This window comes from Falco punctatus (genome assembly GCF_963210335.1).
Source record: "Falco punctatus genome assembly, chromosome: Z".
In the NCBI taxonomy this organism is placed as follows: Eukaryota; Metazoa; Chordata; class Aves; order Falconiformes; family Falconidae; genus Falco; species Falco punctatus.
The window spans coordinates 37185797-37211234 of record NC_137586.1 but is presented as its reverse complement, the minus strand read 5'-3'; the positions used below and the strand labels follow the sequence as shown (position 1 = coordinate 37211234).

Here is a 25438-nt window from a genome sequence, read left to right as displayed (position 1 = left end):
TCTAACTCTGCCTTATTATGCATAACCAAGACCACTTACCTGTCCAAACCAGCAAATGCTAAAACTTTCAAAGATTGTGTCAAATCCTCTAGAGCTATTTGTATCTTACAAAGCACTGGTGTGAAGCGCTACTCACTCTACTCCTTGCAGCCTCTTTAGAGCTTTATCTGGGCATTCCCCTAGGTGATAAATCTGGGACTCAGCCTTCACTCAGAAACAGCTCTGACTGAAATATATATATTGGCATGTTAGTAACCCCTCATGAAAGAAAATATTAATAAAATGTAGTGTACTGAGCCAGGTTCTGTAACTATGACATGGGAAATCTGGAGCTGTTTTACCGAGGTGGCGTTCCTCTGGTGCCCACCTTTCTGACATCTAGAGTAAACTTGGGAATTAATATTGTTTAAATAAACATGTGGATGTATTGAGGGGAAGAGACCTTTCTTTTGTGGAGCTATGATTAGGCTCCTTTAACTTCCAGCAGAGCAGGAATCTAGATCCACAAGGCTGTAAGAAATAGATACTCTTACACAGTGGGGGGATAGATTTACGTCTTTTAAAAGTATGTGGAAGAGTTCTGAGCCTTTTACGAGAAAAACGCTGGAGTACCCAGAGAGCCACATCAGTGCAAGCAGGAAGTGTCCAGTAATGAATGAAGTGTTTTTTCCTATAGAAGAAATGCAAGCAAGGTCTTTCTCTCTCTCTCTCCTGCCAGGGAAAGTTATGTCCCAGCTATGTCCCAACAGCTCACAGAGAGGAACGAGATGTCACAAATTTGTCAGATCAAATGCCAGATCCTACTTAGCCTTTCCGTTTGCATAGGGGACAGCACAGCTGATGTAAGCTGACTGTAAAGCACCTCTGGCAGGAGTGATTTGGATAGCCTAATGATCTTATATTTAAATGCAATTTAGTCTGCTACTAATTTTACTCAATTTGAAGCAAATATATTTATGCAAAAACACTTTGAACTTATCTAACTTGTCAGACATGGCAACCTCCAGATACAGGTGGAAGTGGATTTTCATCAGTGTTTCTATGGATCCTCCAAGGGACTGTTGGGACATCTTGCAGTCTTCCCCGCTAACCCTGCTGTTCCACTTTGGTGCTTATTATCTGTGTGGGAGAAGTGGCAGGTCAGTGTTTGCCCCAAATCCCAGGATAATCCACAGGCAACTGGCTGTGTTCTCATTTCAGTGGTTTATAGTCAACTGCAGTACAAGTACCCAAGCAAAATTTCTGATATGTTAGTCTAATCTGCTGGTTTCTACAAGCTTTCATCATATTAAGATGTGGGACAGGAGAGAACAATGAGAAGTCCCTAGGAATGATGGGACTCCTGCCGTGTGGAACTGTACGAGGGATGCTGTGAGGAGCAGTACACAGCGAGGAAAGAAACCTCTTTAATCACAGCATGGAAATGCTGGATCTCTGTTGAGATTTGTTAGCCTTTCTGCGATTTATACATAATGTCTTCTAATAATAAAACAGTAGAAGGAGCAGCTGCTGTAACATGTTATCCAGAAAAAGATTCTGGATGAGGAATACTGTAAAACAGATGCTGAGTACTTCACAAGCCACTTGACAGATGTGTGAAATGCATGTGGGACACAGGAGCCATGTGGCCAGGTGCTACAGCAGTGTGTGGCAATTTGAGTAAAAATGATGAAAAAGATCACACTGTTCAATAAATAACCAATATAGAGCAAATCCAGTTTTCTCAAGTGATTTCTTGGCCTCTCCCAGTCTCAAATTATTCTAACATTTTACAGTGAACTGTAGCTGCTTTTCAGCCAGAGATACTTCAGTGGTAAATAAAGTGATTTGATGGACAGAGGGACTTCCAGGCATTAAAATCAGAAGTTTAGTTTTAATGCTTCAGGAACAGGCCTAGTGGTTTTCAGTCCACTTTTTGAAAAATGCTTTTTTAAAATAAATACACAGTCATTACAGTTATGTACATGAGGCTTAGAATAAATGAAATTACTGGAATTTCAATGTTACAGTCTTTCCTTCTGCAAGCCATCTGACTGAACAAAGCAATGGCCCAGTGTCGGGATAAGGATACTTTATTTTAGCTTACACTGTACAAATATTTTTATTAATTTTGTGTCATTGAGACTAAAGTTGGGGTACCTGTATCAGACTGTAGTGGAGGAAAAACGTAAAAATCATCTAATGTACCATTAACAAGTGGTTTCACTGGAAATCCTAGCTCACCATGCCCACTCATTCTGTGGGCTCACTACTTGAATGACTGAACGCTCTTTGGTGAGAGTAAAAATGATAAACATGATGAAGGCAATATTTGTGTCCTCTCAGTTCATCCTCCAATTAAATTTTATGAACCACCAGTTTTTGTCATCCAAGACTTTCTCACACATATTTTCATTTGTCATAGTATGTGGTAAATAAATACCACCTGACATGAAAAAAGTAGGGGAAAAATAATAAAATCGGCATTGCTTAAGAAGATCAGCTCTGGCGTGTTGTTGGACTCAGGCAGAAGAAGTCTTTGCTGCAGGTTCTGTTTATTGCTGCAGTGCCAGTGTCTAATATAGTAGTTACATTTTACCATGGAAACAGAGTCATCTTTTTATTCCCTATCATAATCAGTATTGTTCAGTTGGCTTATCTGTAAAGCCTTTCTAATCTTTATTTTTTGGATTATAATTGCACATAGTCTTGGAAGCAAAACTTCCCAGGGATTAAAAAAGAAGGAATGTTAAAATTAATGAAAATGTAAATAGATAGTTTGGCAATATGGAGACTTTGCTATTAAGTGAGCAGCAGTACATTATCTTATTGAATGGCTTCAATTTCACCACATTCACTAAAAAGACAAAAGAATGGCATTTCTGTGGCATTTCAAGAAATGTAGATTTCTTCATTTACTGTGAAATTGTAAAGTTTTGGAGATTAGAAATGCCAAGCATATTTCTGCAACTAATACTGGATGAATTGGTGAACACTGTTGCAGAGTGTGATGAATGCATTACCATTTTTCCTGTCATTTGATTATGAATATTTCAGGATATGTGTATTAAATCTTATGCCTGAGAATACAATTCCACAATTATAAAACCAAGACTGTAAACCGTTTTCATTCTGAAGGATGAAAGCCTGTTTTACAATGTATAATAACAAGACTGCCGCTGAGGGTAGCAAATATGCATCTATTTGCTTATGGCAGAAAGGCTAGGATTATTGCTTGTAATGTTAGCACATGACACCCAAGACAAAAAATTAAGAAATATGTTGTAAGCTAGTCTAAGGACCTTACCACTTCACCAAGTTAGAAGCAAAATAGCTGGCATGCAAAATGGCAACCTCCAAAGAATATTAGCTAAAACTTTCCATCTAATTTAGTTTTGTTAGGTCATGAGCTTGCCTGCTATGATCAGCACATACATTTGTCTTTGAGCAGGTTCTGAATGAAAGTGGAAAGAATGACAGAGTAACAAGTGCTTGTGGAGAACACCCAGCCAGTAGTGTCCAGCAGTAGTAACAAGTAGTAAGTGGAGCAGAGATGGCCACTGAGTGGTGTGGCTGATGGATTTTGCAGCCGGTGAAACAGTGCAAACATGTAAAAATAAAAACAGGCTAGAGGAACCCATGTATTTTATCCTTTATTTTCAGGAATGAAAACTCCTTTGAACAGAGAAGACATTTTCAAATATTGATAGCATAACACCGGTACCAGGTGTTGCCGAAGTAGAAGAAGTTTCTGTGATTTATATTGTTTTAATAAAGCTGAAACAGAAAATTGCCTTATGGAGAATGATTTCTTCAGCCTTCTTTATGTCACTAAGAAGGCTTCATGCTGAGTATTTAGTTTGGAGACAAATCAAAATGCTGATGCTTTATTTGGTTACCTTAATAGCTTAATAGGCTTTATGGATTATTACTCTCACAAGTCTTTTTGAGCTTACAAAATCCTAATGTATTTGTTCTTAGAAATTATGAGCTCAGTCCCAAAAACTCTTACTTGCATGAGCCCCTCAGTGAGTTGCCTAATTTAGTGCCATTGATCTTTAAGGGTCTGCATGACCACTAGCCTGTGCTTGCAAAAATACTGTAGAGGCCAAGTAAGTGCAAGAAATTCCCAAGGGGAACCAGTTACTTTGTAAAGCTATCATGTTCCACTCCACTTCATCCCTTCCCAAGGATTTTTAACCCATTTGCATTCATGCTAACCAAAACCCAAATGGATTTTGTTTGGTAGATGTTATTTGAAACCATATTTATTCAAAAACTGTATTGATGATAAATAGGCGTTCCCACCTAAAGCAGGCACCGTGCAGGAGTTACTTCTGCTGTTGGAGTGTCAGGCTACAAAGTCTATTCAGCTGCTTTTGAATTTAGAAAACCAGCCCCTCACAGGCAGGCAGGAATCTACTCAAAAGATAAATCTCCCCTAGTTTGCCATAGCTTTCTCAGGGATTAAGTTACACTGCTTCTATCCCCTAAACCTGCCGGCTGCCTGACCTTTTGGTATTGCAAGATTTTCTAGCCTTGCTTTTTGTTTTATCATGTGACGTTGATCTTTTCATATTAGACTAAGTCTCCTTGACCATTAAGCTGACACTTAGTTTGTCTTCATGTTGTCATCCATGGTCCAAAATTGATGTTGATGGGAGTTTTGCCATATGACTACATTTCTGTCTGGAACTAATACAGTTGTAGCCCTGAAAACATCTGCGGAGTTATTTGAAAAGGTGTAATGAAGAGTTACTTACGAAAACTATGCACAGCCTGATTCCTAGTGTCCAGGGCTCTCTTGTTGATGGGCCACATTGGTTTTTTTAACACTGACAACTGTCTGTTATTTGGATATTTCAACAGGCTTTTCCTCCAGATGTTACTTGCCTTCAGTGGTGTAGTTCAGGGAAGAGATAATGATGAACTACCACTGAGATTTTCTGGCTCAAGTAGCATAAATGTGTACATTTGGAATGAACAGACAGTATGATAATTGCATCTCTCAATGACACTTACTCAAAACTGAGCCTATTTAATCTGCAGCAGATGAATTCACCCCTGTCAGCATTTTCTTCAATAGTCCTGTCAGTCTCTTGCAAAGAAGTGAGATTTGCACTGCATGACATTTTCCACTCTGGTTCTTCCAGATATTTCTGACCACAGCAAAGGTCATATGTAACTTTTAGTCTTGAGGTCATTGATAGACCTTAAAGAAAAACAGGCAGTTTGAAAGAAAAATGCAAGACAAGATGCTAAATGTTAGTGGTATAGACCTTATCAACAAGGGGGGGGGGGGGGGGGGGGGGGAAGAGAAAAAAAGAAGAAAAAAAACCAGAGACAGCAAGACTAATTCAGAAAGTGTTGAGGAAAAAAAACCCACAATCCTTATTCTAAGAATATCAGTATGAAAACCAGACTAGAACGAGACAGAATCCTCAATTAAACCTTTTTTGCAGAAGATTCTGAAACCTTCTTCATTAAGTGTGTGGAATGGGATGATTTCTGTTTAACATCCTAAAATTGTTATCTTTAAAGGGTTTTAAAAAGTCATAGAAAATGTTCAATTTTGTTCATTTGCAAGAGTGAGTCACCTACTACTCACAGCTGAAGTTTCACTAAGAATAATGTAAGAAACAGCAGCTATTAAGAAGCCAATACTTTCTACCTGTGACTTTTTTAAGAAACCCTTGATCTTGGTGCAGTCATTGCTGAAAATTTTTCCTGATACCTTGGGGAATATAAATGCAAAAATATGGTATATGATGTATAAGAAGAAGGTTTGCTTCTCACCAGGTGCTAGACTAGCTCTTGCATATGACCATACCCCCACTCTCAGCCTTTTAATGCAGAAATGAAACTTGCTTGCTTTAACTTGTTTAAATCCCAGTAAGTGGTTTATGCCAATTTATGTTTACAAGGTTGTCTTCACAAGGATAAAGCAGCAAAAAATATAATTTTATAAATGAAACTGAGATTCATCTTCATGGTTTCGTTTCCTCCTGAAATCAGAAAAATGTGTAGGTATTAGACACTAGGCATTAGTTTGCCTAAGTGATAAATTAGGCAGATTTAGAGGAGGGAAGTGACCTAGCAGATGAAACAGTTTTTGTCGTCAGCAAAAAGCAACTCATAGAGTTTAGATCACAGAGCCAGATTTCTCTTCAACTAATGAAAGAATGGAGAAAATAAATTAGGAAAAATTTAATGTATTTTTTCTAAAGAAGTCAGGCATACACACGTCACAATAAACTCTGAGGTCCTAAATGACAAAAAAAAAAGTGCAGAGGTGATTCTAATCCTCATTTCTATATAGGAGTTCATATTACAAGAGATGAAAGGCCTGAAATAATTAAACAAAATAGTGCTTTAATTCCCAGTCGGAATAATTACATGAGAATTGAAAGATTTGCTGCAAAAGCTTTAAATCACTCTGTTTCAGTTCAATAGCAAGCAGAGTATTATTATAGGAAATTCATAATGCAGTGATGACAGTGAATAAATTTGTCTTTCTAAATAAATTTTACGGAAGTTGAATCCAAATTGCGACATCAGACTTTCACAACTCAATGTGCAACCTGATTTTTTGCAGAAATTGTGATTCAATGATTGGGTTTTGTTTGTTTGGAACATTGCTACTTACAGTTTGTTGTTTTGATTTATTTGTCTTTAGGTATAAGAGATGCTGTGTCTTTCTATTACAAGTTTTTTCATAGTACTTTCATCAGAGACATATAAAAGTCCCTTTGCTAGGTATTATTTCATGGTCCAGGGAATCATAGTTAACTTGCTCCACAAATGTTTCATTGTCACTGTGATTTCCATACAGAAAGATGTAGTCTTGTATCTCAGGATTAATTTTCCGTGTCAAGTCATGGTTGGAAAGATTTACCCAGGAGTCTGCATTTCTCTGGAAGGTTTCTGTCCCATGTTTCCAAGAGCTAAGTAACAACAAAATCAGCACCTCCCCCCGCCCCAGAAATCAATGGTTAGAATTCAGTCTGCCCCCTGCGTCTGTGGCTGCTTCTTGGGCAAAAGGGAAAGGCTTTGTAAGACAGAATTTTTAGGCTGTCAGTGTATGTCCTTATTTAACAAAAGGATAGATAAGAGAAAAGCACCCCTGCTTCTTTGGGTAGAAAACTTTTTTTCAAGCTCACGAAAATGTGTTCTTTATGTATTTTGGCAGCATTCTTTTTTTAGTTTTGTATTGCATGACTGATTTTCATCCGAGATACCTCTTCATTCTCTGTGGTCTAAACCAAAGGATGAGCCTTTTCTGTATTAATGCAATTGCAAATAAGGCTAGTACAGTCATGTTAACTAAGTTACTTCCATCAGAGGAATGTATATATGTAGCTCTTCCAGACGATGGTAAGAGTCTGAAGAGCAGTTTCTCCAACTTGTGCTGGCTTTTAGGTCCAAGGACTTTGGTGAAATGACCAGTTTGTCCCCATGCAAATCTCTACTTTGCTTTTGTCCAGCTGTGCTCAGAAGATTGCTCGGCATTGGCCATGTTGCAATAGATCCTGTTAGTACACCAATATCTGCTGTCCCCCGGGTTGATTCTGCAGTCCTTGTTTCACAGATGGCACTATTAATCCAGAAGCAGCTCCTCTTTATTCCCAACCTGCATGAGCTTTCAGCTAGAAATGAGACATGAAAAAGTTTGCATCCTGTTATTGTTACTGCTTTGCCATCCTTTAATGAGCTTGGAGACTAGCTTATAATCTTGTCCTTGCTTGCCCGTGACTGAATGCAGTGGAGGCCAGGAGTGAAAGCAGTGAGGGCTGTGGAGGGTGGCTGAGCCGCAGCGTGACTGCTCTGGTGTTGTATAAAGCTGCTCTGGGTGATGGATGCTAAGGCGAGTGGGCAGGCAGTCTTTTAGCTGGAAGAAACAGTGGCACAACTCACCATATTTTACCATAGCATTAAGAAAACAATTTTAAGCATGGGGTTTTGTGGTGGTGTTTTGTTTTTTTTAATGGCTACTGCTGTGAGAGCTGACTGACATAGGTGGGTCATGAAGTTACTTAAATACTTTTTCCAAAAATATTCTGGCAATTGATACTGTTGGAGCAGTTGAACTCTGTGGATCCCCGACCCAGTGTGATCTTGCTCATCAGAGTAAGCAACCTGAACTAGAGCCCCCAGCCTTCTCAGCTCTGGTCACTGCGGTGTTGCAGTATGTTGCAGGGATTATGTGACTTTAAACTCCACCAAGTTCTCAACATGTTTGCATCTGGCTGTGTGCTGGGTAAGTCTCCAGGCTGAGTTGGCAAAGTCCTGACCATCTGCAAGGTGGAGGAAGAGCCTGGCTGTGTGACTGGAAAAGCCCCTATTGGGCAAGGTCTGGGCAAAGGTGTGAGTAGGAGCACCTGCCGATGAACGCACATCAAACCACAGCTTAGTAAGTAGGTGGTAACATCCAGAGAGAGGGACTTTTTATTCAGTAGCATATGATAGTGATTCTTACAGCTGCAAATGTCATAGGCTGTATTAGCCAGTAAGCCTCTGAGGGTAGAAAACATTCATATTGCAAAATTAATCTTTTATTTTCACTGTATTTTGCTTTACATGCAACAAATTATGATACTGACACCTTGCTTCAATGTGCTGTGGAGTAAGCATCACTTCTGTTCCTGCATGCTCGACCAGATCCTGCTCTCAATTTATGTAGTTTTATGCTAATCCCATGGAATTAATTCACAGTGGTGTGAAATCAGATTTTAGGCCTTTTTTTTTTTCCCCTGTTTCTTTGATCTGTTGGAGGTTTTCCAGACCAGTGTCCCCTGTACTTGTTATTTCTTTCTTTCTATTAGGATCATGATTTTACCTGACATTATTTTTTGTCATGTAGTTGCTAAATCTCTATTAACCAGAATGAAAATATTTTGATAATTGAAATTTAACTGGAATGTTGAAAAGTGTGAATGGTTTGAGAGGAGATTTCTCTGTATGTAAGGGAGTTCAGTTTAGAAATGAGACACAGTTAAGAGGAGTGGACAATAACAGTCCTAATGATTCTTTCCCATTCAATAAGCACAGTTTTGAATTAAGAGGGGGAAAAAACACTCTTCAAGTATTGCTATAGACATCCACAGACAGACTGCAGGAATACTGTTTATGAAGCATATTGAAAAAGTATATGCACAGAGATATCTACAGTTGTAAAATCTCCAGTTAAGCAAACATGAGGCAGACAGACTAAGGGAGTTTTAATCTGTGTTTCTTCTTATTTTGGCCCCACAGTGTTTTACAAGTGTAAAGATGACATTTCAAGAATCAAATACATTGGTTCTCCCTGACTCCCTTGGTCAGCATTGTAAGCACAAAAGCTAGTTAAGAGAAAAGACCATGCATAGAACACAATATGATAAAAAGTGGCTTAAATTCATAAAGTCCTGACTGGAGCCTCATAAACTCCTACATGAGAGAACCATGTTTTTTGTCAATTTAGCTTGATAGAGACTGCAGTTTCCTGAAGTTCAAGTGAATATTTTGAAAAGAATCATATGTGTATTGTTTACTGAAGTTTTTACATGCTTGCAAAATGATTGCAGAGTCATGCTGAAACAGAAATGTGTAGATTCATAGCAATGGGAATTTTCTGTAGAACCAAAATCTAGTTTATGGATTAATTCCAGGCACCTTAAGACTGCAAAGTGCATAATGATTTCTGGCTTACCTTACCTTACCTTACAATTTTCTTTATATGACTAATTTGGTTGTATTAAAGGTTTATCCTAGGGAACTAGGTTTTTCCCTTTTTGACACACCAGATTTTTGTAGATCTGGCAGTGTGTGCACTAACTGAAAGCAGGAATTTGTTACTGGGATGGCATTAAAGCCAAAACATGCCAACCTGGAATGTAGCCACAGGAACTGGCATTTGGCTATTAAATAATCAGCAAGTATTTATACTGAGGCTCAGGAGTTGTTCTTGTTTGCTTTAATGGAATTCAGCACCCAGTGTATTTCATTATGAGGGCTGGGCTTAAGTCGAAGCCTTCTATTCATATCCCCTCTGTCAAAGTGACTTCACTTACTGCAAGGGTGTAGGTTTTTGTTAAAAGTCTTCCGCTATCTTTCCATTTCTTGTACATTTTACACTGAAAACGCTTAGTTGAGCACACAGTATTGAAACCAGTGGGGTGTAACAGCCCTCTCCTTGGTAAATGCAGATAGTTATGATTGCACTTAATGAAAGCAGATAGCTGAAACAGTAGGAGCATCCATCTCAGAAAAAGAAGCGTCCCAGTCCCTGGAACAGAGGTGTTCATGGTGGACTGGGTTTCCATGGGCATTGTGTGATGTGCCTGCTGAAGAAATAGGAGGGGGAAAAGGCAGCAGGGAAGTCTAAGGCATGAAAGACGCATGGAGAAAAGTAATCAGAGAAAAAGGTAGAGGCAGACAGCATTTGGAGAGCAAATGTTGGCTAAAAGGAGGCTTATAGCTGGGGATAATGGCATGGTCTCCTGCTTTTGATTCCTGAAATGCTTACAGAAACCCAACTCAAGGTTTTTTTGTAGCGGACTGGGATTGTATAAAAGATGGATGGAGTTACTGTGAGTTTCTAATTGAGAGGCCTTGCATATTGTTAATTTGGGTGGTGTCCAAAATAACGTATCTCAGCAAAAGTCTCTGAGAAATCTCATGATTTGCAGTGAAGCTCACCTGGCAGGTTGGAGATATAGGCATGCTTTTGTCCTAGGCTGTAAATGGGAAAGAGAGGTAGAAGGCAATTATGAGCCTGAGCTAGGGCTGCTAGCTTGTTAGGCTGCCACCCTCACTACTTCACCATGAGCTCTGCCATGCTTTCTTGTAGCTATGATCTCCTACTATGCCCTTTCATGATTTAGTCCTCGCTAACTCCAAAGCATCTGTTTCCCCGATGCCTTATTCTTTTTGATCACAGTGGGAATTCTCCTTGGAGATGTAGGTTTACCTTAATATTAGGAAGCTGTTCTAGAAGGACCGGGCTTTGCAAAGGAGAGGAACAGAGCCATGCTTCTGCCTTACATGTGGCAATGGGTTACCTGCAGCTACCTGGTTCATAGCTGCAGAGGCAAATCAATAGTATGAAAGGTAGTGTGAAACAGCAGACTGATGCAGGAAGGTGAGCATATAACGTGTAGGACATAATTCTCTTAAAGATGTGTCCAAGCACTGAGCCAAAATAAGGTAGGTCTGATTTAAGTTCTTAATGTTGTAACTCTGCATTTAGAAACAGTGCCTGCCGTTGAGGTCTTTCTGCCTCAGTGTCATTTCTTGCCTCCAAAGGAGTTAAAAGTAACCTGGCACAGATCACATGCCTGGTGGTCTCCAGAATCCCAGCATACTCTTGATTTCAGAGCCACATATCTTCTCTTTCATCTTAATGCAAAGCAGAACATTGTAGAAAAATAGTTAAAAGGCAGCAGGAATCAGAGTAAGACAGAATCTGATGTGGTCCTTTTTTAGTTCAACTAATGTGGAGAAAATAATATGTTTTGCTTTATAGTTACAGGTTTGGAAATTTCAGACTTTTCTGTCCACAGCTCTGTCAGGCTCACTGGCAGTACAGTGCTGGAGCCTTATCTGCAGGTTGTTATGTAAAATTTCTTTTCTGTTTCTTAACAGTTTTTCTCCCTAACGTTTCTTACACCCTTGCCAGGTACAAGACAAACCCTTAGATGGCATTTGCATGTTTTAGGTGATCAGAAACAGCTAGGAGGCTGTGGTGAAAATAGCTAAAAATGGTTATCTGAAGGATGAATATGGATGCAGATAGTATTCAATGTCAGTTCTAAAGACAATGAGCCTGAAATACTGTTGAGTCAAATATGCAAAATTAAGGTATTTGCTTTTAGTAATATTTTTCTTTGCCTCAGACTTAATGTCTAGTTTCCCATTATAAAAATGAGGAAGTGTAATATAATCCAGTGAGTGGGTGAATAAAAAATAAAAGCAACATATTTTCATTGGTTTTCCTTTCATAGTGCTGAAGAATCAGTCTAATATCCTACTGGATGTAAAAAGTAGGAGTGTTTCGGTGTGCTTTCATTGCATTGATTCTCATATAAACTTACAATCCTGTAGTCTCAGACCTGTTAGAGACATAAATAGTCAAGAAAAAGAAAATGTTTGATGTTTGTTCCCTAACAGAACATTGCAAGAGGTACACTTTGTTCCTTTACCTATAGCTGTTGGACGTGCTGCTCTCAGAGAAGTCCAGCTTTGTAGTTTATTGCAATGAACATGCACGTTGTGCTCAGTAGAAGATGCAAAACCTGAAAAGCACAGTTAATTGCTGAAGAGAAAGCAGTTGTATCCAGTAACCTGCCCCTAAAGCAATCAGCCCTCTTCATCAGAACAAGGTTTACAGTGTCTTTATTCCTAGTTTACAGATAGGGAAATGGAGGAATGGAAGCCAGTTGCTAGATTCTGCCTATTGGACTGCTGTAAAACTGACACCCAGAGTCCTGCCACCTAGAGCTGGCAATGTGCTCCCAGTGACTGAGGCTTTCTTGTTTTGAAGCACAGTTATTTAAACATTTGTACCTTAAGCATCGTCCTGTTTTGGTGATACTTTCCCTTCTCCCTGCTCCCTCTTTTTTTAAAATCCGTGAAGTAAATCACTTTAAATGTTATTACTGTTTCATGGAAAAGGTAGTCCCACAAGATAAATACAGCATGCCAAGGTTTTCCCTTTGTCTTATTTACGGGCCAACGTTCTGCCTTCTGTTCTCTGTCCCCTTCTGACAATGTGGGAAACATCAACTGTTAGCAATGGTCAGCTAGCTTTGTCCATATCATTCAGTATTTTATATGCCCCTCTCACATTTGATTGCATTCTTCTTGTGGCTGCTATCCTGAGAGCTACATGGGGTGTGAGTTTGTGCCAGCTGAAAAAAGTCAGCATTGCTCCTGGGGACAAAAAGTCAGCTGAAGGGGAAAGGCAGCAGTGAAATAAGACAGAGAAGTGAGCAGAGCTTGGTGGAAAGGGGACGTGACGGGGCAGCTGAGGATGCACTGATTCAGCATTTCCTCCCTACAGGCTATGCAGGCTGGGTTTTCTCTGCAGCTGGAGCTGCCCATGTTCTTCAGGATCTCCAGGGTGCTGGAGGCAGAAAGTCAGTGAAACTGCAGCTTTTTTGCCCTTGTGATGAATCCTCTGCAATGTACAGCCAACTTACTGCAATGAGATTTATTCGTTGCAAGTCAGCATAGCATCAGCAAACATAAGATTTGTCAAACGCTTTCCTCTCTGGGAATTACAGTCTTCTTTTAAGGCAGACTCTAAAACCTCCATAATCTGTAGCAGATCCTTTGTGTATTTAGGTAAGCAGAAGTCCTAGGAAATCTTTTTTTTTCCTGTCTTCTTACTAAGTCATCCATGTCTGATTGAGTTGTAAGAAATTAAGAGAAGGCATCTTCTGCCAGTAGTCTCTATGGTACAGTTGGAGTTCAGCTGAAAACCTTCCCAGTCCCCCACCCAGAATTTGAAGCTTGTTTCATGGATGATTTTAATTCAGACATTTAAAAAATTTTGATAACTTAATCTTGCAACACTTACTAATGTATTCTCATGTAATATTATTGATGAAATAGCAGGACATTAAACACTTTAATCCAGGTATTTTAAAGCTAGCCACAGAAATCCATACTGAAATACTTAAACTGTCACTTGTGAACTAATGCTTTGTGTGCACAAGTATCTAATGACCTCAATAAGTACCTAGCTTTAGTTTTTGAGTTTGTGGTTTTTTAAAGGTTCTTTTGTCCCTTGGAAAGTTACAGACGTACAGAGCTGTGTTGCTAATTTTTGTAATTTAAAAAATAGCAAAAGGTGACTTCATTGGCAAGTCTTGAAATAAGGATAAGAGGACAACTTAAAACTCCATAATTATTTCTGACACTAAGGTGATTAAAAACTCATCAAGTCTTTAAGCTTGAGCTATTACATTGCCATCTAAGCCAAAGATACCTGACTTTAAGCAAGTTCAGAGAAGGTAAAGATGCGGGGCAGACTGACTTTCTTACACACGTTGAATAACTAAGTATCATGATTGGGCCTACAGGCTAACTGGAGGGGTCCTGTGTCATATAACAGTATGCATAAAAATCTGGAATTAAATCAGTTGACCTAACATTAGCATGTAATTTAACAGCTGATAACCTTAAAACATCCATTTGCCATTGCTGGAGTCAGCTGAGATGCATCTCTTTTGAACATTTATGAGAATTCACTGTGTGTATGCACATTGGCTAATTGCATGAACAGAGTGACATAAGAGAGACAACTGATCTGAATGAACAAAGCCATTCCTTTTGGCCTAGGGCTACAAATTTCACACTAGGTAGGCGCCTGTAAATAAGCAGTTGTAAATGCAGCCATATAGTCCAATTTGATGGTCCAGCTCTATGTCTTTGAAAGTTCAAGCTCTAATCTAGTAAATTCTTTGTTTCAATGAGTAAAGCAAGATTACAACCTCAATTTAATTTTGGATATGGTTCTTGTGAATCATATTGATTTTGTTCAACAATACAGAAATCTCCTTCTTTAGGTAGAGCTGCCTGTTTTACTTTACTTTTAGGAAAGAGAAAGATGAAAGGAAGGAAGAAGGCAGGCAAGGAGAAAGGGATTTTTAGTTAGTGTTTCTACAGTGTGCTTATAAAGATTTTCCTCCTCTTTTTTAAGTAAGATCCAAGGTTCTGTACTCAGTGTTAGCTCACAGTAATGTTCTACTAAGCAGTAATATGTAAGTTAAAATCCTTTACCATATGTAAGCTTAAATACAGAAATATTCCCCTACAGCTACCTGCAGCCTTTCTACATAATGAATATGTAGAGAGTGGCGTAATGACATGCATCACCTTTAGTTAGTAAGCTGTACTGACCCCATCTGACAGAGCTTCTGTGGACTGGTGATGGTCAACTTTTATTTCCATGGATATCTAGAAGAATTTTAGTTTAAGTATATTGAGACCGCTGGAGCTTGCACTTTTCAGATTCCTGCCAACCATATAAAGCCTACCCATCGAGTAGGCAAAGGTTATGACATGGGATTGTTTCAGGATGTTCACAGAAAGGAGGTCTAAGGGATTATGATTTGGTAAAATCCAAAGATGTACATATTAAGAGAACCAGATAAAATAATACTTTACTTCATTTTTTTGTTTCAACTGAGCTCATTAGGTTTATTTCTGAAATCTGTCTGGCTGAGTTTGCTGCTTTGGATTTTAGTTATGCGTTAACCTAATTTACCATTTCAAATAAATGCAGTTTATTTAGTTTAATATATTTTTTTAGTTTTATCATTATTTTTTAATTTTTATTTTGTTTATTCAGTTCTATTCCGAGTACATTACTAGCACTCCTGAGGATAGTGATTTTTAGAAATTATCTAGACCCTTTTAAGTTAACTAGATCGACTTCAGTGGCTGCCTCTGAAATGCATACTGTTTTTCTGCAGTTCATCCGAACAAAAAACACACAGACCTTCAGCGTGTCTTGCAAAGATTAGAGAACCCTGTGCACCAAGAAAACTATCACCTGTAATTTGCCTCAGGACTGACAAGTAGTGACTCACTGACAGGTATAAAATTGCAGAGTCCAGATGCCACTTTTGAAAACAGAAAAAAAGAGAGAGTAGCTGAAGTCCTTCACTATAATAAAACATCTTGAGTCAATTTATCAAAACCCTGTCAGGGCTCATATTCTACAATTACTGCATTCAGCATCGCACTGCCAGCCAGCAAACATAATGAACTTTCGTTATTCTGGTAAAAGCTGATTTTTAAAAAAATAGCTTTTTTGTTATTATAGTTCAAAAAGATTTAGCAAGCAGGAAAGAGATGTGAAACCATACTGTAGAAAGGGTGTTGAAATCCAGTTACATTTTCCCCTGCTGTTATTTGACAGCCTGCTTTCCTCACATTAGGAGAAGGGGGTGAGCAGTCCAGTTTGCTAGTTGTTTCAGGCACTTGAACCTGTAACATGGAAACTTCAACTAGAGCAGCAACTTCTAGAGCTGCAGGCCATCAGCTCTCTGATTCTGGTTTTGGAATACACGATCTAATAGATAATTCAATTACAAACCATCTTTTATTTAACAAGGATATTCTGTATCAAATACTTAGAAATTTTTTCAGATTCTTCTCCTCCTTTGACTGTCATGATGCACTTTATTTTTCAAAAAAGGCATGAGGAAATTTGCCATGTAGTTAGTGAGGCATCAACTCCTGCGTGAGTTGCTTCAGGACCCTGTTTCTCAAGAACACGCATTCCCAGACAAGGCAAGGAAGATGTCAGGCTTAATTGCTGACGCACTTATGTCACTAAGGAAAAGAGATGTGTGAAAAGCATACCATAGACCATTTCTTCATAGCAAGCAGACTTTTTTTTTAATTATTCCTGAAATAAAATTGTTTTACGACTTTTAGCACAGGTGGAGCAATCTTGAATACATGATCACCAACAGAGACAGGAGGATGGACAAACTCTTGTGTACTGCCATGGCATACAGGGGAACCTACAAATATTTTGGTGAATTTTCTAAAAAAATTAGTGAAATGTCTCATGATTAATCTTTTTGTAACTCTGATAAAAACGTAATAAGGGATTGTGCCCCAGATACTTTTGAATAAAAGAGTATACTAGAATGCATTATTTTGATTTTGCAGAACTATAATAAACTCATGGATTTTAACATGTAATTTCAAAAGCTAATTTTTTGGTACTAATTCCTTCAGAAAGATACGTAATGCACAGATGACATAAGAACTTCCATCTCTTTCTGATCCTGAGGGAGCTAATATGCAATGGTTTCCGTGATTTAAAAGCAAACTTACCTTTACAGAAAATGTATCTTTTCTTTAAAGAAATCACTGTTGGCTATGTCCAAAAATACAATATTCACTCCTGGTGCAAAGAAACACAACCATTTTAACCTTGGACCAGTTTTCAAGTGTTCTTTTAAATTAAAAGGTTGTATAAAATGTCTGAATACTAAATGCTTCTACAAGGGAAAGTGATACTTTCAAATACTTTGCCATGCAGTGTGTGATACCCAAATTACATAGCAATGAACGTGTTAATGCAAAATTCACTGTAAAAAATAGGAAAATAGTTTAATTTCCCATCCTAATGAGAACAAAATGACATCAAATACACAATGTAAACAGCAGCACCACAACTGAATTTTTCACTGCCATAGTTTAAAAGACTGTTTTAAAGTGATATTATTGTTAATCCAGGAGATAATCCAGGCATTATAAGTATTTAGTATCAACAAAATGTCAAACCTTTGTTTGCATTCCCATTTTTAAAACTGTGGAGGGATTTCTGCATTAGAACTCCATCTATATTCCAGTCTTGAACATTTCTTCTAGGATGTAACTGGACTGGCAAGTTAAGCTCAGAAACAATTGCATTGCTAATCATGTGTGGAAAAAACAATTAGAAAAATCTGTTTTGTGGTCTTACGTCCCATTCTGTACTGATGAAGAATGAAATTATTTCAGATGTAGTTTTCACTTTTATTTCCTTAACGTATATCCAAAATGTATTTCATTATTCTTTCTCTTTATAACATAATTATCTTCTACAAATTAAATTATATGCTACAAATTACATCTAGTTGTTTTTATATATTCATGCAGCTTCATCCCATTCCATTTCAAGTAAATGACAGTGTTTCCTTCAGTATGAACTACTTCTTTTGTTAGGAATGCCCTCATATTAAGCCTAGAGCATGCTCAGTTTTTTTGAGGCATGCTGAATGCTCTCAGCTCCTCTTGGCCCTATGAAGAGTGACATCCTTTAGCCCTTTGCCAGGTTGAAATGACAAATTACTCAGATTTATCAATTATATATTCTCATGTCTTTCAGTATTAAAATTAAGAAACAAATATCCTATCTTCAAAAGTTCAAAGTCCCAAAATAATAATTTTTTAAACTTTTATTAACGTTCCAATTCTGAACACTCATCCACATCTCACAAGCTTTACTACTGTAACTATAACCACTGATCTTTAGGACTTGACTGTCCTAAATCACTTCTTGGAGACAAGAACATTTCCCGGCTTGAGCTTTTTGCTTCGTTGCAAATTTTGCTGTAAGGTAAATTTTCCCTCCTGTGAAGGTCCCTCAAAGTATCCGTGAATAAATCATGGACTTGCAAGTGTGTGTGTGTGGATTTGTATCTGAAAGGTCATGTATGTGTATACTATATATCTATATTATACACATTATGCAAACATTTTATAAGATGCATCCACTGTTTTCATGTAAATTTAGAACACAGATTTTGTATATTTTTTTTCTTTCCTTTTCTTTGTTCTGCATTAAAAGTTCTTTCCATTATGGTTGTCTTCAATAAAGGAGTAAGACTTTTTTTTGCTAATCACTTCTCACACGAGAGCAGTCTAATTTCAGACGTGACAGATAGTTCCTTTATCAGAACAAAGATCTTTTCTTTGCCTCTGTCTCTTCTTCAGGTTAGAATTCACAGCTGGATGTGTGGATGTGTGTGTGCACGCATGTGCATGTACATTTTTGACAAAGACTTCAGTTCTGGATGTTCTTTCACTTACTATGGAACAGAAAGGATCTGCTCTGTAATCAGTGTTTGCTCATAACTCCTTGCCTTCCACTTAACCTTCAAGGTCAATTTACTAACGCAAAAGCCATGTCCTGAGAGTTGGTATTGGTATGTGTCCAAAAACTGGGTTTCACTGCACTGGGGAGGTTGTTCCTTAGAACAGCTGTGACATAGTTTTCTATGAAATGCACCAAATAAGAGCTTTGAGATGGAGGAAGTATTTATATGCCAGCTTGTGGGGAAGGGTTTGTGATCAAATAAGAATGGCTGTGAGGCAGCTGGAGTCTGCACTGTGTCCTATTTTACTTCATATCTGATGACTGGAGTTTCGTATTTTGTGTATTGTGGTGTTAATTTTCCTTCATCAGGATAAGAAGAATGACTAGAAAAATAGCACTACTGCATCACACAACTTTCAAGATGTCATGGAAACATATTCCATTCCAAAAGTTCTGGGTACATTTTTGTTCCCATTAAGTCTTATTAAATAAACAAGTAAAACTCAGGACTACAAAATGGATAAAATTTTTGCATTTGCTTGTTTTCAGTGTAAATTCTGTTCTGCCTCAAAAGTGTCTCGTGGTGATGTGTTCTGGTGCTGTTGTACTAGGGATAAGACACAGGAATCACAGATCATCTCCAGGATATGTCACTTCCCTAAAATCATTAATTGCCTTTAAAATCAATTTGGAGTCTCATTTTCCTTCACGGCAGAGCAGTATGTGCCATGTTACCTGCCCTTAACTAGAGCTGCCAGTTTGGGCTAAATGGCCGTTCGCATGCATTCAGTGCTTAAACTGAAACACATCCTCTTCATTGCCTTGCCTAGTCCCTTCCTGCAAAATACAAAGGTAATGTTACTGCTTTTTAGGCTTTTCATTGAACAGTTGGTCAATCCTGAGGATCGTACTGCTTTTAGGTTTTCAGTCCTCACTCTCTCAAACTGGTTGACACAGGGAGTTTGCCTCCCAGCATAATTTGTGTGAAGTGAACATTGTGATCTGCAGCTCAGCTGCTGTGTTCTAGGCCCTGAAATGACAAAAGTTCCTGTCCAAGAAACTGACAAGAATGAAAGACTCTTGCAACATCACAGCGTGAATTTACTCCTAATTTATTTGATCACTAGGATCTTCAATTCAAGTGGTTCAAAAAGCTATCACAACAGCATATGTAGGATCAGACATCTGTGATGTTCTACTGCCTTTCCATTCTATGCATGCTCTGTCTGACTCTTCTTTTTGTTCTGTTTCCCATTCACGCAGTCATCTAATGCTGGCGACAAGGATGACCAAACACTGACGGTAGGCAGCAATTAGTATGTGTCTGAGCATTTATTTCTCAGGAGGGTGGTGAGACAAGCCTTACTTTGGTTTGGTACACATCAGCATTTTTCTAAATTCTGGGATTTCTTTTCCTCTCCTATGCTGCTATAGAATTTAAATAATTTATTTCCAAAGGTAAAATGGTGAATTAATTTTCTTGTTCAGTTTCTATAATTTTTCATTTAATATTTATATGACACCAGAGATTAATTCATGTACCATGTATTCTTTCAAAATACTATTTTCTTCAGGGTTGTTTTTTCCCTGTAATTGGATTTCAGGGTCTTATTAGTCAGCAGTCTGTTGGCTCTGATTATCCTTTTTATCGAAACAAGCAGAGCGCCATCCGCAAAGCAGTCTCACTCTATGGGATATATTAAATGCATTGATGATTGTACTAGACAATGGCATGGGGGAAAGAACCTCATAATATGTTTTAAATTCCTTTACATTTCTTAAAAGCACATTGAAAGATGTTTGTATATAAGCGCCATTGCTGTAGGTGTCTGCAGCGCCTTATCACACTCACAGTCTATTCTTGCAATCTGTACTTAAAGGATTGAACCAAAGCAAGGAGTGTGTTTCACTCTGACTGAGCTTTAGAATCTTGCCATTAAACCAGGGTACTCTCTGCTTTTTTTTCTCTGTAATTTTTATAATATGCATGTTTGCAATGTACCAGGGCAATAAAAATTAGAACTTCAGGGATGCAACCACAAGGTTCTCCAAAGAAAAAAAATATGAATTGTTCCTGATGCAAGTATGAAGTTTTTTTGTTCGTAACATTTTAAAGAGTTTTCACAGAGAAAGATTCCTTTTTTTCCGTGCTCTTTTCATGACCCCTGGGAGACTAATGACTAATCTGATGGTCCATCCCCTCCAGAGAAATTGTCTAAATATATGGCAGTGTTTAATACAGCATATAGTTTAACATAATCTGCTATATGTGATGGTTGGAAATGTTTCACTGTGTAGTGAGATGTGAGATTAATTCATAGTGTTTCAGACCTGTCTCCACACAAATGACAAAAAAGAACTAAATTCTTTCCCTTATTTTTCCACCTAGACCAAACCACGGCTCCAGCGGGGAGGAAGCTCTGCATCTCTCCACAACAGTTTAATGAGGAACAGCATCTTCCAGCTCATGATTCACACACTTGACCCACTTGCTGAAGGTAGTCTTACTAATTAATTTGTTTGGTTTTCTGTTGCAAAAGGAAATTAATATTTTCCTTTTCCTTCCTCCCCATGAAACCTATTTTTTGCATTTCTATTGCTTTCACCAGTCTTTTCTGAATGTGTCTGAATTTTCTGAGAGAGTTTTGCACTTTTATAGCATGGTATACATACTCAGACCAAGGCTTGCAACTTAGGAAATATGTTCATTGCGGTGCTAACTAAAACTGATCACTTGGATGATGCATATCATCACTTCGCCTCTGGCTTCAGCAACAATTTAAAAGTTACAAAAACTCTACCCTTTTGTACTTTTGTAAACATTTTTTGTTTGTTTTCTTTCCTGGTTTTGCTTTCAGTACATCAGAAGAAAAATCCAAAATGGTGGATAATTTGTCATATGGAATATGGAAAAGAATGAGACTGCTGGTTTGACTTTGGGTGGTTTAACACTGATATTAGAAAAAATGCAACAAACATCGCTCTGTATTACATGCATGATAACAGTTTGTTTTATCCAAGTGTGGTATAATTATTTTTTCCTTTGAGAGGTTAGCAGGAAGACCATGATTGCTTTGGTCTGAGAATTTGGCAGGAAAACCCTGGTTGCTTTGCAGTTGTGGGGTGATTTGAATCTCAGCTTCTGGTAGACTTCCAAAAAAATTCCAGGCCAGGTGTTTATTTGGTGAATGTATGTCTGTAGGACTTTTCTTGCTGTAGTAATAAATGTCTTGAAAAATAGCACTTGTGAAGGAATTGCAAGGAACTAGAGACCTAAAGTACTACTGACAGTGGGACCTTCCAAACTTCAGTGGTCAAAAAGTATATGTAGCACTTCCTTGCATTTAAGTTCCTTTATGTTTCTCATTACATTGTGTACAGCTTTGTAAATTGCTTTGTATCTCTTGGACAAGGCAAATCTGGTTTTCCATTTCCCTCTTCAAAAGCTGAAGCTGATACTCATTTTGTCAACCCACAGGCAATTTTATCCCTTGGAATCTCCAAACTGCTATTTCTACTCTCATCATGATTCACATCACTTCTCTCTTTGGTTAATGCTGCACTATTCACTGCCAAAGTCTGTTGTGTGTTAGAGTGGAGTCATCAACAGACCGTGCCCAATCCATTCCCATTCAGTGCTGAAAAAGGACATAATAAATTTATTGCAGTTATATGTTTGGCTTCCTTAGTTCGCATCAGTATGGCAGGTATGCAGGCTTTCTAACTACTGCACCCAGTAAGTCTCATCTTTACCTACACAGCAGCCAAGCTTTTCACTCTGCTAGAAGAAAAGATTTCCAGTCTCAATTTTTCACTTTTTAATGAAAAATTGTGATTTTTTTGTTACAATTCTTTGCACAAATATTGTCCCTTAAAGCAAAGCTCCTGGGCTGTGAGTGCATCTGTGTTGTCTCAAATAGTGCTAACACAAACAAAAATAACAATCATTTGAAGAAGTAAATAGACTTCATCAAATGTTTTTTTAAAAACAAGAGAGAACAGAAGCAGGTTGGGAAGAGCTTATTAGCAGAGACAGAACTTTTATGACAGATTGAAGACCACAGGAAAACTAGAAATGTTCACTGGAGTTCAATTTGGACTTAACAAAGATTCAGAAATACAGTCATCTCTCGGGTATTTTTCCATTGCTGAAGCTTATTTCACTTCTTTCTTAGATACGGCTTGTTCAGTGTTCAGACCTTTTCTCACTACTTTTGCCCTGTAGCAAGCTTGCGCCATGCAGTGTGATCCATAGGCTTCCCCATTCATTACAGCACAGGAAAAAATAGTTTTGAAATATGAAATCCATCTTGGGAGACACAGAAGCCCAGCACTTTTGAAAATTAGCTATTATAATGAAGTTTATCAGGTAACTCAGTACTGTTCTTCATTATGCAGTAAAACACTTGAGATCAATGTGGATTGATAGAGATGGTTGCAATGGATAATTCTTACATAAATTACTCCAGTAAAATTTTCTTCAAGGTTTCTGACTCATAATACTTTACTGTTTGTTTGGGTTTTTTTCCTCTCCAAACTCTTATATTTGTCCTGGAATTAATACTCTTCAAAAAATGGAACATAAAATTATTGTGACCTTTAAATAAGTGCAAAGCAGTAACCACCTGTACATTTCATTAAAACTGACGCACTGAGTTAAGATTTACAAAGGAGAATAAAAAAAATGTACCTACATTTGCAGTAAATACTGTTTTTTAATGCACAACTTTCTTGAAAAGTGGCCAAAAAGACACTGGAAAATAGAGGATATACATGCAGACATCTAAGTTGGTGTTAATATCAAAGGAGCCAAGATTTCAAATTTCCACTGCCTTTATAAAATTCAGATTTTAATTAGTGAGAGCATGAAAATGTCAATATAGGAGTGCAATTCAATACATATATTTGCATGTGGAACTCTGGTTTTAGATTTTTAGAAATACGTCCAGATGTGTAGGAGAAATGTGAAAAAAATCCACCCACTTTTCTGTCACACATTATGGTCATTAACCTTTTCTGAGGCACCACCTCATTTGTAGGCAGACGTGGCTTGCAAGATCTTTTGCGCTGCAGGCAGTTTGGAAGGCAGACACAGGGAGTATTAGGTGTCTCCACTGAACACTGATATTGTTTCCTGAGATTTTGAGGTTTTAAATATATGTATTTGTTATCCTGTATTCATATAATTCTGCAAACCTCCACAAAAGAAAAGCTGTTTTAGTTTGATGTAAACACTGTGGCTAGCCAAGGTAGGTAATACTAGTTAATAAATTTGGATGGCATTGTATTTGAATCTTACATTCAATTCAGAAATAGGTGTGATAACAGATAGGGATACCTGCTGTATACAGTATTGATTATCTATTTGGCTTTTGGCTCTGTATGAATTTTGCCTACCAAACCTTTACCACATTCTTTTGTTTTAATCTTCCTGTTTATAACGAACATCCGTCAACTGGTGCATCATGTGTACTTTAACAGACCTGTACCATGCTAGCTAAGTAATTTTTTAAGCTGAGAGCATTTCATTGTTAAGCGTTCAAAGAAGGGGTAGTGTTTGTCAGAAGCATCTGAGAAGTGCAATCCTTTGCTCTATAAACCCATCATTTGTGTGAATGTAGAAATGTAAAGGATTACCTGGTGCCTTCTTTGGCCCACATGGCTTTCTCCACATGCCCTTTCCAACTACAAAAAACCCCAGACATAATCAAGAAATAAACAAGTGATTCTTGTTAGTTTTGAGTTTTGTGTAAGCATAGGGAGTTAGCTCCCTTGCACTCATGTAATGGAAGATTATGGACCTAGTGCATGACCTGTGAGGCCAAGGATTTCTTCCAAATAATTTAATGCAAGTATAGATCGGACTCAAAGGAACAGCAGAAAGAGGTTCTGAGCATTTTTCTGTCCCGTTTTAGTCAGCTTAGATACCCTCAATATTAGAGCCAGATGATGACTTAGATCAGTAGGTCAGAAACACGGCATCATTAGCTGTATTTGTTGGATTTGCAGCAAAGGAGCAGTGTATGAGAACATTACAAAGTGCCATTCACAAAGGAAAAGAGTTCAAAAGGCGTGTATTAAAGCTGACACCTGCACAGGTACTCTGCCCCCCCCTGCACTTGGGCATACTCTCACATTCCCCTCGCATTTCCTCTTTCCCCATTTTGCTACTATTTACTTCCTTTGCCTTTCCTTGTACTGCACCTCATTCATCTGTGCCCGCTTTCTTTCAGCATCTTCATGTAAGATGGCTCCCTCAGTGCTTGCTGTCCTTCTGGACTGCTGGGTCCATCAGTCAAAGCGCTTCCCAAGCAGACCCCAGCAGTTCTGCAGCTGGCACAGCCTAGTGAACTGGGTTTTCGGTCTCTGGAAAGGCACTCACAAGGTCTGGGAGCTCTGTGCTTGGCTCTTCACAGCTTCCCGACCAAATGTTGCCATTTGAAGTAAAATTTGTAATCGTTGCACTGCTACTGGAAGATGCAGCTTTTCTTTCACTTTACAATGACAAAGTTCATGGTTAAATTCTCTTGAATAATTGCAGGGCAAAATGGGGGTATGAAAATGCGCACTACTGTGTCCTTTGGACTTGTGTGGGCTTTGAGAGGCTGACAGAAAAGAAGTCCCATCTAAGCCATGATAGCATAAGCAGTATAGAATGCATAAACAGGCTGTGTGACTATTAAAGGTCAGCTTGACCTATACAGTGTTATTGTTACATTAACATGCAGTGTATTTATAGAAATCCAGCTCATCATATTTACTCTTGAATAATTCATTTGTGAAGTCAGAACCAACCTCTACTTTAATTGAGAGCCTCTTAAAAATGCACTTGATTCTAAGTAGAAAAATATGAAATGAGAGAGAAATGACCTG

The 25438-nt window shown here is 38.1% G+C and overlaps 1 protein-coding gene across 4 annotated transcripts in view; it reads left to right on the top strand.

Moving 5' to 3' along the window:
- Window positions 1-25438, top strand: part of SLC24A2 (solute carrier family 24 member 2) — a 118935-nt gene that overhangs the window by 41223 nt on the left and 52274 nt on the right. For 2 of the 4 annotated variants that reach the window (XM_080372892.1, XM_080372890.1), the window contains exons 3-4: window positions 19829-19867; window positions 20955-21063. In XM_080372892.1, coding sequence (XP_080229018.1) covers window positions 19829-19867; window positions 20955-21063 — 148 coding nt within the window. The remainder of the gene's footprint in view (window positions 1-19828; window positions 19868-20954; window positions 21064-25438) is intronic. The other 2 variants (XM_080372893.1, XM_080372891.1) reach the window with 1 other exon arrangement.